Source organism: Platalea leucorodia (genome assembly GCF_965183815.1).
Source record: "Platalea leucorodia genome assembly, chromosome: 3".
Lineage (NCBI taxonomy): Eukaryota > Metazoa > Chordata > Aves > Pelecaniformes > Threskiornithidae > Platalea > Platalea leucorodia.
The window spans coordinates 92,758,701-92,772,842 of record NC_138825.1 but is presented as its reverse complement, the minus strand read 5'-3'; the positions used below and the strand labels follow the sequence as shown (position 1 = coordinate 92,772,842).

The following is a 14,142-nucleotide window of genomic DNA, read 5'->3' as shown; positions in this document are numbered from 1 at the left end:
GCCTTCATTACTATTTAGAAAAGGTCTCAAACTTTAATCTGTGGAGAAATTAATCTGGTTGAGAACCAATCTCAGGAGTTTCTTTTGCTTCTTTGTGTCTTGAATTAAATAGTATGTGAAACAAGTTATTCCAGGATTTGAGAAAACTTGAGAGCTTCTCTCGCGTTACGGGAATGCTGCTAATGGTTGCTCCTGGTAACGCTTCTCCTGTGCTGCCTAGAATGATGCTTGCTTTTTTTTTTTTTTTTTTTTTTTTTAGGACACAGCTATTTATTCTGGCATCTGGTTTAATAGTCCATTCTAGAAATGATTGCTTTGGAGTTGATGGACTTCAGTATCTACTTCCAGAAAGTCTTTCCAGACTCTCCCATAACCACTAGTTTAGGGAATGTGGGCTCATCAGCTAACAAGTTGTCAAACTGCAGTAACTGGAGGTGGGCAGGATGAACCTAGGGGAGAATTAACTTCAGAACAATACGGCCGATTTAACCATGATGCATCAGCATCTTTTGGCAGTACAGTCCTTTTTGTTCAAGTCTCCAGTGGAAATAGGTTGTTCTTTTAAAAGTTACAAGCTATTTTCTTTTTAGATCCAGGTTAATTTTCTAGTCTATTTACGTAATTGGTACATAAAACCTGTATTAATAGAGCACATATAAATTCCAGGGTTTGGCAATACTTAATATATTCATTTACTAGGTGCAGTGAATCATTCAAGACAAAATGCCTCCATACTTCACATGCTGCTTTCAAAGGCCACTTACTTGAACTGCCATTGAGTTTTGATGGAATTTAGGCTTCATAATCATCTAATTATTTTTTTAATGTCAGTTAGATGCGTTTTTAGCAACTGCTTTTTCTTTTTTCTAAAACACATTGTAATTTGGCTTCACCTATGTAGCTAGGTTCTGTTTTGTTATTTGCTGTAGAGAATCAGAGAACCTTCAGGAAATTTCTAAATCAGGTCAGTTGATATCTACTTTGCAATGCCTCAGTCCCTAAATTTGCTGCTGCTCTATTTCTGATTGAGTGGCAAGTCAGTGAAGTCTGAAGAGGCAAGGAGATAAGGAGAAAACTGGGACAAAACTTACTTACAAAGTATTGGGGATGTAACTATTTTTGATCCTGAAAGCGTTAGAATGTCAGTTCTGTGAAGGGTGAGGAGGACAACAGTCTTGATGATGGCATTACAAACACTCTTTTCTCCCCTTTTTTAATTCACTGTTGATAAGATTTCTTTAAAAATGTGAAGTGTCATATATAATTGGAAGATCTCATAGGCGGAAGAATATGGGCAATTCAGCTATACCGTTAGATCTGACTACTTGTGTTGATAGTGCTGAACTACTAGAAAATTTTATCAGTCATAAAACATGAACTCTACAATCTCTAAGTCATGCAGTGATAAAGAAAATGTTAAAGAAATAAGCTTTAATTCAGAGAAGGAAAAGAATGTATAAAGTATGAGCAAATGGAAATAAATGTTTAGACAGCACCTGTTTTCAACTAACTGCATCATAGTAATGAATTTGTTGATGACTACTTGCGTGGAGTGATCTTACCTTTAGAGAAGACTGTGAAGGCTTGAGTAAAACCTGCTCAGAAAAGTGAACAGCTATTACAATCTATCTTTGATAACTATGGGGGACAGGGTTTGATTTTTTTTGTGTGTGTGCGTGCATGTGCGCTCAGCGTTTTTTTTTACCAACTTAAGGTTTAACAGTGAGCATTAATGCAATTGCTAATTTTTAATGTATTTTCTTCCTTTGCAGTGCCCACTGGTTTTTGGCTGTCATCTGTTTTCCTGGTTTAGAAAAACCCAAATATGAACCAAATCCCCACTATCATGAAAATGCTACAACACAGATAAAATCTTCCTCTTCAGATGGAGAGAGCAACACACCATCTCCTTTGCCAAATGAGTTAGATGCACAAAACTCGCCTTCCAAGTCTGCAGCAAAGAAGACGTTGACCAAAAAGTATAATACAGCTTTAATTGACCCAAACACTGAAACAGAGGACAGTGAGTCTTCATGTTGTAGAAGAAGTCCTTGTAAAGGAAAAAGTGCTTTCAAAAAACTAAATCAAATAGACAGTGATGTGGAAGAACCCAACACTGTGGAATCAGCATGCCATAAACTTGACCATAGGACTCCGGATGAAAATGGTATACAGGGTGAATTCACAACTGCTAGCCAATCTATGGGTACGTAATTGTAAAAATATGCATATTTTAATGAAAAAAGCAGAGATTTCACATCTGTTACTACTTTCGCAATTGTGTAAACTTCATACTTTGAAAGTTTAGTATGTGGCTGAAGTTTGAGTGCTTGCAATATAAGTAATTTATAGCCATTGTGTATAAAATGTTTTTGTGGCTGTTGTTATAATTCTCATAGCATAAGGCTAGAGATAAAACACTGTTTTCCTAAATCAGATTAATTTTTCAGTTGTTTGACCTTTTTTCACACAAAATCATTTTGTAGATATCACTTTGCATCACTTAAGACTGTAACTGTTAAGGAAAGAATAGTAGTTGACCATGGATCCTCATAATGTATGTGCATGGAGGAGCTGAATTAAGATTGTGTGAGCAACTTTAATTCCAGTGTCTTCTAGCATTTGAGGTTTTGCTTCAACACCATTAAGTTCTTTAATGTCTTGATAGAAGTTATGTAAAAAGACCAAGAAGAAAATAATAACAACAAAAATTCTCTTGCATGACCTCTGTGTTACATTTAGAGAGGCTTTCTCCATGCATTGCTGCTGTGGAAGCTGATTTCAGTGATATGGAACAGTGTTTGTACCAAAGTGAACAAAAGAACTGACATACTTTTAAAGGCAGATGAAGGAATTAGGAAAAGATTGTTTTCTCTGTTCACTGCAAGGTTTGGATCCCCTTGAGGCATAGATTATAAAACATCTGGTCATGTAAAAACTTTTATTTTAGTCACCAATAGTATTCCTACTGACTTAATTTACACAGTAAGTAATTGCATAGCTTATAGTACAAGATCTGAAAAGTTTATCAATCATATGGTCCAATCTGTATACTGCAGGCCATTACAACTTTAATATCTTTGTGGGTATAAACACTCTCCTACTTTCCAATCTATTCATTTATGATAACATTGTCACTTCTCCTAGAAGGTCTTGGGGTAGGGGGTTGGGCGTACGTGTAGATGTGCTCTCGTTTGAATTGATTTTTCATTTTATGTGTGATTGTTACTGTTTATGATATTGGTGCTGTATGATATGGTCTCATGTCTTGAATGCTGCTACTGTTACTTGTCTGTAATCAGATGGAACGTATTTTATGACATGTTTTTGCTAGGATTATATTTCTTTTTTTTAATGGCTGCATTGTATTGGTGGCTGATGGTCGTTCTGTTGCTGACTAAAACACTCAGACTTTCTTGCTCAGCTATTGCAGATGATGAACCCTTTCATTAATGCAGACATTCTTACGGGTCACAGTCCTGGTTTAAGGGTGAGATTCAATTTGAGATTGACACTAAGCATATGTTTAGGCAGATAAGTTTAGATGCGCTATGTATCTAAACTTCCATTTCAACCAGATGGAAGACGGGGGTGTAGGCCTTGGGTTTTCTGCCCAGCCTTCAGCTGTCGGCCCAGAAAGGTGTGGCTTTTGACTCTAGACTCTGCCAAATCCATATCCTAGGATATCTTAAAAGACATCAGGTGCCTATTTGATAGTAGAGTCAATGAAACCAAGAAACCTCCCCTTCTTACCATAAAGCAGACGTAGAGTAGCTGTTCAGTTGAGTAGCTCTCTGCTCTGGTAATGGTCTCCACTTAGCATTGTGAGACCCTAGATGCCTACTATACATGGGAGCCTAAATTTAGATGTCTTGATCTCAAACTAAATCCTGGTGTTGGACTTGTAAATCAGTAGGAGTTGATACTTAAATAACTTTGAAGAAATCATCCAAAATATATATTTTTTTATTGCTTAACTAATCCCCTTTTTATTGCTCAGTTCTTGTATGAGATGTGATTCTTCTTGATACCAATTTTTATTTTTTAGGAATCCATCAGCAATAAGTCATATTAGTGTATGGCCTACTTCTTGTGCTAAGGTCTTTTCAAAGATACTGAGTAAGACTAATTCCCAAGTTTGTCCCTGTGGAACTCCACTGGTAACCTCTTTCCAAAGTGTTACTTCAACTTCTCTGTTGAAGTATTCTCAAATGCAGGTCTTCTCCATTTTTGCCATTAGCTAGTTCATTGTCCTATTTACTGTTCTTATAGAAATCCTGGTTTTCTTTAATAGTAATATGTCCTCCAGTGACACCACAACCAATGCCAATTTTTGTGATTGTTTAGATATATTATATAGCCCTTTTCTAGGAAAAGTTTTCATATGAAGATTTCAGGTTTTCCTGGCATGAGTTATTAATTTTTCACTTATTTCCACAGTTTATTATTTTTCCTCTCAAAATCTGTTCTGAAGTCTTGCATGGTAGTATAGGAAGACTAGTGAGCCTGTAGCTGTCTGTATCTGCTTCTTTCACAGATACACCTATAACATTTATTATTCTTTATTTCTTCTGAAGCTATTTCCCACATGACTAAATGGGGGGGGGGGGGCAGGTAGGGAGTGAATTTACAGATACTCTTTTGACATAGCAAACTGTGAAGTTTCACAAGCATTTCTAAGCTGCTGATCCTGCATTCTACCATCCCTAGCAGCGTGTTCCCAGGTTGCCTTTTTCCTTTTACCAGCACAAGTCTTCATATAACTGCACAGCAAATCTGGTCAAGGAACTGATTAAAGTTTAAAAAAAAAATAAGCTCATGACTGATTTTCTCAGTCTGGTCCACTGTGTGTGGATGTATTTGGTGTCATGGGAGGAACCAGCTAGGGACGGGAATAAGCGGTTATATTAGGGACCAAATGAGACTGCCCCTTTTGGTAGCAGTACCAATTTGTACTGTTGTAAAGGCTTCGTGGAACTACAGGGTAATTTCATGGTGGGTTTTAGTCTAGGTCTTTAGAATTTTATTAGGTGTTTCACAGAATAAGGAATAGCTTCTGCTGTGTTACTTAGAAGAAATTTTTCACTTTTGTTCATATGGATGAATAAAATATTATATCAGCTGTATCACGTTATTGTGAGCAATCCTGAGAAAATCTGAGGTATTGAAAATTAGTTTGGTCTTCAAGGATGATGTAATATTTGATGTTTAAATATACTCCTATCTGTGCTTGATACAGATGGATTGCACAAAATCAGGCTAAACTATAGTGAAGACTCAGCTGATGGCAGTAAACTAAATGAAGATGAGCTTATAGATTTTTCTGAAGACCAAGATAACCAGGTAAAGAATTTAGCAATTTTATTTGGGAAATGCAAACTGTTGTGTTGGATTTTGAATGGGCAGCTTAAAAGCTGTATACACATTATAAATGTGCATTGCCTAAAGCTAGTTATCTTTACAAGTGTCAAATCCAAAGCACTGGTTACCTGCAAAAATTTGCAAATTAGCTGACAGGAGAGGATTGTACATTCATTCATGAAACTGTTTAACAGGAAACTGCTGTACTGATCCTGCATTTAATTTTGTGAGTCCTTTGCATAGTGACAATATTACACAATGATTTTAGTGGAAACTCTGAAAGTCAAACACATTTCTAGCTTTCATCTCCCCCACCCCCATGTTTATCTACCAGACCCAAGAACAAGTTACTCTTCTTTCAGCTGCATTTCATGGACATAAACAGACACATTTATAAGTAGGTGCTACTCTGCTGTTTTGTTTCATTGGTGCTTCTCCTAATCAAATTTATAATCAAGTAGTGCTATTGTTCAAATTGGAGGACGTTTAGATTTTAGAGCTGTGGAAAGACTGATCATGAAAATGTCCTTTACTGACTCACTACTGGGTATGAGGGCATTATTCCATAGCCCTGTTGCTTCTACAGCATAAGTTCAATGTGAGCAAGCTAGGAGTTACACAGTTACTCTTCCTAACTGGCCTTCCTGTTCATGTTCCAGGTGTATGACTCCAAGTCGTCCAAAATAAAGAGTCGGAGGCTATCAAATATACAGTCTAGGAATTACCTATTTTTCACCTTTGAGTCCAGAACAAACAGTTATTTTCCAAAGTCTGCAGCTATTTGTAATGGCTTCCAAATAGTATGTATATGTGTGCACATGTATAGAAGCTCCAGCGTATGTTGAAACCTAACTATGCTTTTCATACAGACTCAACCCACCTCTTCTGTCATGCCACTTGCCCAAACATTCTGTGATTCTTGCCTGATGGTAGTGCCTTTCTCTCTATTTTGTAGCAGTTAGAGTTCCCTGAAGATGGAGAATGAGTAGTAGAGTGTTTCCAATCTGAAGTACATGGCATGAAGGCAGGGAAGAAAGCACATGGCCAGCTGTGTTCCTTGAGAGGAGGAAAAGATGCTGAGTTCCCTGGTTATAGTGTAGCTTAGAACTTAACTCAGGCTGAAGCTGTTGCTGATACCTTCTAGAATGCACAAAGCAAGTACAGAAATGGTAAACCATGACAGGCTGAGCGTACCTTCACATCTGCCAAAAATGGAGTTGAGGCTGCAACAGAAACAAGTGTATTAGGAACTAGGCAGTAGTTTCTAATATGATAGCATCTTCATGGCATAGCATGAGGATTACAGTCATAGGATCCTGCGTGTTAGTGAAGTGTACATGATTCTCACCAAAAATTTCACAGCTCATGCTGATATGGGGCTTCCCATTTTTGGAAAGCATCTCTTTCCCTGTAACGTAATGGTCTGTGGTAGTAATAGTGAACTCAGCAGAAGGGTAAGAAACGATGGATCGTTGAGTTACTTTTAGATACAAGAACTTAGTGGGTTTGTCCATAAAACTTCCATATCCTTCGTAGCAATCAATATTGAAATCAAAAGGTCAAAGGATATTCCCAGGTTTGTGGCATGAGTTCCCAGGTTTTGCAACCTGTGATATATAATATCATGGTGGTTTAATTTCCCTTGCCCTAAGAACCAAGTTGGTGCATTCTGGAGCAAAGATCAAATTTTACTTCTGAGTTCATTGCAGATTTTGTCTCATTTCATCTAGAAGATAACATACATGAAACCACCAAGCAAGTTTCTAGTAATCATTAGCAAGGGAAAGTATTGATAATTTGGATTAAAACCAAATAATGGAGATGCACCTCTTTTAAGCCAGCAGTGCTTTGAAAATGTCAGTTGCAGCTTTTTTGTAGTTTCAGCGGTCGTTAAATAAATAGCACCATTCATTCTGTGTCATTCCAGCATGGATTTTAGAAACCGTGTGACTAAAAGGTGGTAATGCAAACTTTACAAACAGTGAATGGTTTCAGATTAAAGCTACCACTTCTTTATTAAACTTGTGTTATTGGTCTTGAATAAAAATGGTAAGTATAGCAATAATTTCTTTTGCATCTGTTTGAAAAACAATACTAGCTTTTAAACACTTGTAAACACGTTGCTTCTGTAGGAAGACAGTAGTGATGATGGTGGCCTTCTAGATGATAACTGTAATTCAGAAATGGGACAATGGCACCTGAAGCCTACTATCTGCAAACAGTAAGTATTAAAACAGTTAAAATGGAAATTTCATAAAAGTTTATGAAATTTAAAAGACAGTAATTGTGGGAAATAGTCATACATCAGTCTTCAGACACTTTAATCAGCATGTTATTAGTGTTTGAGAGAGAATTTTATACTTTGTAGTATCATCATCTTCAGTGAGCAGAAAATTTAATGAATGAAACTATTACTTTTTGGGTTTCTGTTAAGCCCGTGTGCTGCTTCAGGCAATTGAAGACTGTTTCTTCAAATAAGGCTGTTCTTTCGTATCTTGCACTTAAGATTCATACAAAAAGAACGTGCAGAAGCATGTTTAAATGTATCCTTCTATATCAAAAAAAAAAAAAAAGTCTTTAAATTAAAATAATGAAATTAATACTAAAGAAAACCTTTGTCACCTCTCAAATTAGTACAGGAAAATGGGAATAATCTTAAACTGCCCCCATTTCTTATCTAAATGTGTTCTAGCTGTTTCTCTTTATTGTCTCTTTCTGTTCTTAGTATTACTGTTTTTTCTCTAGTAAGAAAGTTCCGCAATACAAAGTTCAGTTACCTTTTTTTTGCTGACTTTTTGACCTGTTTTGAATTTTAAAACTCTTAAAATTTATTTTTCATGTTTGAAACCCAGAAGTTATTTATTAATAATCGTTGACTGCAGTTGCTTGCATTTTGGTGTGACAGAAATGCATGATTCTAAATCTAGAAATACTGTTACTAGTATTGCTGTCTTCAGAATGTTGTTTGTATTTTTTCACAACTTATTTATCCATTTTTATATTTCCTTCTTTGTGAATATAATGGTTACTAGAAAAGTAAAGGCTTTCACAATACATTCTTATGGTGCAGGATAAAATTATATATTTACACATGATATGGAATGTGTATGAATTGTTCTTAATACGTTTTCATGAGGGGGTAAAAATCCATCAATACATTTTCATGAAGGGATAAAAATCCATCTGTGTTGTGAGTTTTAAGCATATTTAAGAGCTTCTGATTATAGCTTGGCTAAATTTGTCCCATTCTGATGATGGATTATCTGTAAATAATACTTTCCACAAGACATTATTTTAATCCAAACATGAAATTTCATAAGATCTTTGACACTTAAGTATCAAAAGTCATTAAGGGCACTTAAATACTTTACTATTAGCATATTTTTAAATTAGTTCTATATGGAAAAGAAAATTGCCTTGAAAAGGCTTTCACTTCTCCCCCTCCCCCCCCCGAACTGGATTGTGCCTTTTTAAAGAGCATTGCTTATGTAAATGATAACTTTCTTTTATCAGAAATTAAAACAAGTACAAGTAAAAGCAAACATCATTCAAGTGATTATATGCTTATGCCTAAAAATTGCATACATGTGAAATAATTTATAAATGCAAACAAACCTATACATAAATGCATGCAGATATTTTGTTTGAATTTACTAGTTTGCAGTTTCTATAAAGGACGCCAGGTCTGAATGCATGTGTGTTACTGTTAGAAAAGAGAAAGCAGAGCTTTGTCGAAAATAATTGGCAACCTATTTATCCCTCAAAATACATCTTGCGTCTAATGCTGAGATTCTGAACTCTGGGATGAGTTAGCTTTGCTGTGTAAATCCAGCTGTTGCATATAAGGCGGCCGATATGATTGTTATGTTTATAGCTCCTGCAAAGGTAGTAGCCTCTAGATTGAGTGATAGGATGTAAGCATCTGTAGTGTGTAAGAGAGTGTTCAAGCAGACTTGGTTCTCTAGAAAATGTTTGGGTTTGGATATGTTATTTTTCTGAAGTCTATGAAATAGAGTACATGTGTGTTTTGTGGGTAACTATTAGGTAGATGTCAGATTCATTGGCTGGGATCGCTTCTAGAACCTGCATACCTAGTGTCGTCTTAGGTGCTGCGGACTGTCCCATCTGTCCTCCAGCTGCTACTCCAGCAAGGTGTTTATGGGTTTGGTGCCTTACTTTGTAGTCTCCTGCCGGTGTCCCAGATACCTTGTGCATCTAAAAGAGCCCGAGACACCTGGGGGGGTTTAGGAACTAGATTTTGCCTGTAACAAATGCTTTCTGTCTGACAGTGCTGCATTTTCTAAGTGCATTCTGAAGTTCTCTGTACTTAGTAGATGGTTAAATCTAAACATAACTTTGTGTTTAGCTCTCCCAGTTAAGGGATTATAGCAGCACTGGCAAAACTTTATACTATTGATCTAGTTTTGTTCAAGGTCACCCCACAAATTATTTCATAGCTAGCTAGCCGTGTAACATTGTATTTTCCAAACTGCTGTCAATATTGTGTACTTAAAAATTGTGTTCTCTCTTAGGCCCTGCATTTTGCTTATGGACTCCCTGAGAGGCCCTTCCCGGTCAAATGTTGTGAAGACACTACGGGAGTAAGTTTCCGATCTGGGTTTTGGGTTGGTTTTTTTTTTTTGGCAAAATTCTGCAAGAAAAAAAACTTGTAATTTGCATGGTCTTTTATCATAGATATTTAGAGGTGGAATGGGAAGTCAGGAAAGGCAACAAAAGAAGCTTTTCCAAAGATGTCATGAAAGGTTCCAACCCAAAAGTGCCACAACAGAACAACTTCAGTGATTGTGGAGTGTACATACTGCAGTATGTGGAGAGCTTTTTTGAGGTATGTATACCTGCTTGTGTAACTGGTTCTTTGGGTCTCCTGCAGCAATCAAATATGAGCTATTAAAATTGTTACAATAATAAAAGGCTCTCTAGTGTAGCTCTTGTACCTATTTATTAGATTATGCATTATAAACTAATTTATACATTAACATAAATACATCATTCTTTTTGGAAAATAAACTAATTATAATCATTAGTTGCACATATGTATCAAAAAATGGGTGCTTCATTCGTTGTTTGTGGGCTATTCAGGCACATCTTTTTCTTCTTTATGGATTTATTTAAAGTATCTTCTTTTTAATAATAAGGCTTAAAATCATGACGTGTATTTTTTAAAAACCAGGACTCGTTTGGCAGGGTAGGTAGTGTAGTAAGGAGCATACCTGTCAATAGCACAGCAAGGCGTTTTTCAGCCCTCCCTCAACGCCGTGCCTGCTCAGCGGGGGGCCGCTCTGACCTGCCCGGGGCGCGGCCCCCGGTGTCCCCCGGGCGGGTGGGGGCCGCCGCCAGGGGCCGCCGCGGGGCCGCCTGCCGCGCTGCCGGGGCGCGGAGGGCGGGCGGCCTTGGAGCGGCGCCCCGCCTGCAGGCACGGCCCCGCCCGCCCTCCCCACAGCCCTACCGGGGGAGCCGGGGCGGGGGGGGACGGGACGGGACGGGGACCGACTTCGCGGCAGAAGAACTCGCAAAGCAAGAAGGAAGCTCCGAGGCAGCAGAATACGCGCACAACTGGCTGCTGACCCGTGTCCCTTCTTTTCTTCCCCAGACTGAACAACAACAAAAAAAAGCCCTAGTTAAGGATGTGCTCAGATTAATTTGAAATATCTTTCTGTTGTTGGTAACCACGCTATTAATGTTCTTCTTCCTTTGTCTGGCATATGTCATAATTGAAACAGTGGAAAACCTATTCAGTTTTTGCCCACGGTTTTCTGCATCTTTAGTAGTGTTCTTCTGACATCTACTTAACTGCTGGTGTTAAGTAGCTTCATTGGCAAAGTCAGCTCAACACAGGGGTTTGGGTTTTGCCGTATTATCTAGTTGATGTTCTCTTTGGATGTGGAGTAATGTCAGTAGTGCAACATCAGGCTTGACATGTTCCTGTGCAGAACGTGACTAGTTTTTTCCTAAGTAGCCTTGCTAGTGTTAGCTCAGTGGATGAATGTAATTCACTTTTAAATAACCCTGTTAATGATGTAAACTAGAATACACAGAGGGAGAAGTTTGAGAGAAAACACTGTTCCACAAACTGTTGTTTGGTTAGGGGGAAATTGTTGTACAGTGTCACAGAAAGGGTGTAGATAATGTCTCAGAATAATCATTCTCTTAATTCTTTGGATGAATGACCTCTAGCAAGAAAACAGAATGTAAGTATAAAAAGGGCTGGTGGTAGCCAGGGGCTTTTCACAGGCCCTGTTTTTTAGGGTGAAATGTAAAACTGACTTCCTTAGTTGGTTGTGGTCCTAAAGGTATTTATAGGACTAGGAGTGTTTAGCAACAGATTGCTAATCAGCTCTAGATGTGCTATATCATTACAATAATTTTCTCTCTCTCTTTTTTTTTTTTTTTTATTAGAACAATTTTACACATTTATGTAGTGAAGTGCTTTGTCTAAAAGATGTAGCAAACTGAGTAGATTATTTGGGCGCTCTTATAACCAGAACTGTGATCTGGATGAATGTTACTCTGTAACATACTGAAGCTTGATTTGATTTTAACTTAATTGCACATGTCCAAAACAACACAAATTGTAGAAATTTTGTTTCATGCTGATGGAATGAGGTGGGGAAGAATGTACTTTTTCCCACTACAGTTCTCTCCAGTCTTTTAGGTAATAACTTCTTACTGTAATATCCAAATGACCTTTCTTTTCAGAATCCCATTCTGAGTTTTGAGCTACCAATGAACTTAACAGACTGGTTTCCACGCCCAAGAATGAAAACCAAAAGAGAAGAAATACGAAAAATAATCCTGAAGCTGCAGGAACAGCAGAACAAGGAAAAGAAGGGACAAAAGGACCCAAGTTCAATGGAAAGATCTTTGCAGGAAAAAACAGAACAACTTATCAACAGCAGCTCAGACTGAATGTTGTATCTGTTGCATGTTAGCTCCACAATCAAAACTGAAATATACATTTTTGTCTGCCCAGACTAAAGATTTGGCGTGTTCTCTGCTCAAAGTTACTTGGGAATGTTTAATGCCTGTATAAATGTGTGTCATAAAATGATTTAATTCCCACAAAGATGTGTATTAAGTAAGCAAGTCTGTACATATGTTAATGAGGCCAACTTTTTCAGCATTTGTAATTACTTTTTTTCCACTTGTTAGGGAGCTTTTGTTATGTATTTCTGTTAATAGAACTTAAATAGCAACTTCTAAACATAAAGCAAATAAAGAAAATATTTATAGGATAAAATGGTTAACTTTTTCTTTTTCAGTAAAGTTGTAATGTTACAGGCTTAAGTAACACATAGGGAATGATTTGGTAGTGAGGTAATTAATTCATATTTTGACCCTATTTAGTTGCCCTTTACAAGATTATTCTGCTTGCGCTACAAACGATAATATGGGTAAGTGTCTCAATGTACCATGGCCTCAGAGAGGGTGATTCCCATCCTCCCAGTATCTAAGTGTAGGCAGTGTAATAGTTAATAGGACTGCTTCAGATTTGGGGTTTTAAAAGATACGCATTGCAATTAAAATTCCACCCTTGCTTTAGTGGGACGGGCTAGGGAAAGGGGGAGAATGCTCTTTGACCAGAGATTACTATTCAAACAGTATTATAAAAGTGGTTTCAATGAAGTGATCTTGAGTGATACTATTAAATCATATTTTGTGGATCCCAATTGTTGTACAGGTGTATTTTGAGACTTTCTTCATTATAAAATTGTATTTTGGTAAGTGTACTTGGAATAGCAGATTGCCCACATTACATTTTCTATGTTACAATTCTGAATGTTACATTCATATGTGCTTTATCTAAGTAATGAACATTTAAAAAGAAAAAAGTGTATGATTACTATTTTTTGTAATATCCACGCAAAAAACCAAAATACCAGTGTTCATTGCTTGCTTGTTTGTTCTTGGCTTTAGGTAGCATCAGACTAATGTTGGGATTTGTTTGGGTATATCCAGTGTATTTTGATTTTACAACAATCTAAAATGCCATCGTTGCTTAAACTGCAAACATAGCCTTTTATCCTTGGTATAGAAAGGCTTTGGTATCCAAACGAGGAAAGTAAGAGATGGTTCGTGTGAGGATATGTATATCCAGCCTTCTGCTAATATAGATATCTTTGAAAGGAACCAAAAACTGTCTCTGCCCAGGAAGTAAGCTGTCGCGGGAAGAGAAGGACCTCTTAGCCCTCCTGGCAGATAATATTTTCTCTCCCGATTTTACTACTGGGAATGTCATTTGTCATTCCCTTCTCCCAAAGAGAAGCAGCAGAGAATTCATTAGCTGAGCTCTGTGTCCCCCGAGATCAGTTTTTATACACAAGATCAAGTCTAACCCAGTACTTGAGGTTCTCCGTGAGTTTTTGTTCTCATTAAACCCCAAAAACGTGGCTGCTAATGACGTTGCTGCCGGGGCATTTCTGCCCAGATGGCGCTCTCTGTGAAACCCTGGGTTTAGAAGGGGCTTCGCTCACCAAGGCCGAGCGATTGCACATCCAGCAATACAACCGTGGGCTGCTAATCTTTTGCACAGATAACCCGTGGGATTTAGGGGAGTTGTTCATTCCCTCATCTCTTTCTTCTTGCATCGACCCTGGGCCCCACGGAGAATATGTAAGCACCACCTACAGCTGTTACGTTAGAGATGACTCCTACACAGGTTTCTTGTGGAAAGAATGTGGGGGCAGTCTGGACTACAAATTAAATACGTAACGTGCACACCTCCGAGTTGTTTCCTCCATCAAATTGATCCGGTGTTGTTGC

General features: G+C 37.7%; 1 protein-coding gene across 2 annotated transcripts in view; it reads left to right on the top strand.

The window, feature by feature from the left end:
* The window catches only part of SENP6 (SUMO specific peptidase 6), an 83,819-nt gene extending 70,041 nt beyond the window's left edge, over positions 1-13,778 (top strand). For both annotated transcript variants that reach the window (XM_082305880.1, XM_082305879.1), the window contains 6 exons: positions 1,773-2,206; positions 5,240-5,343; positions 7,494-7,582; positions 9,894-9,962; positions 10,057-10,207; positions 12,079-13,778. In XM_082305880.1, the coding sequence (XP_082162006.1) occupies positions 1,773-2,206; positions 5,240-5,343; positions 7,494-7,582; positions 9,894-9,962; positions 10,057-10,207; positions 12,079-12,288 (1,057 nt within the window). In that variant the 3' untranslated portion in view covers positions 12,289-13,778. The remainder of the gene's footprint in view (positions 1-1,772; positions 2,207-5,239; positions 5,344-7,493; positions 7,583-9,893; positions 9,963-10,056; positions 10,208-12,078) is intronic.
* The last annotated feature ends 364 nt before the right edge of the window (positions 13,779-14,142 follow it).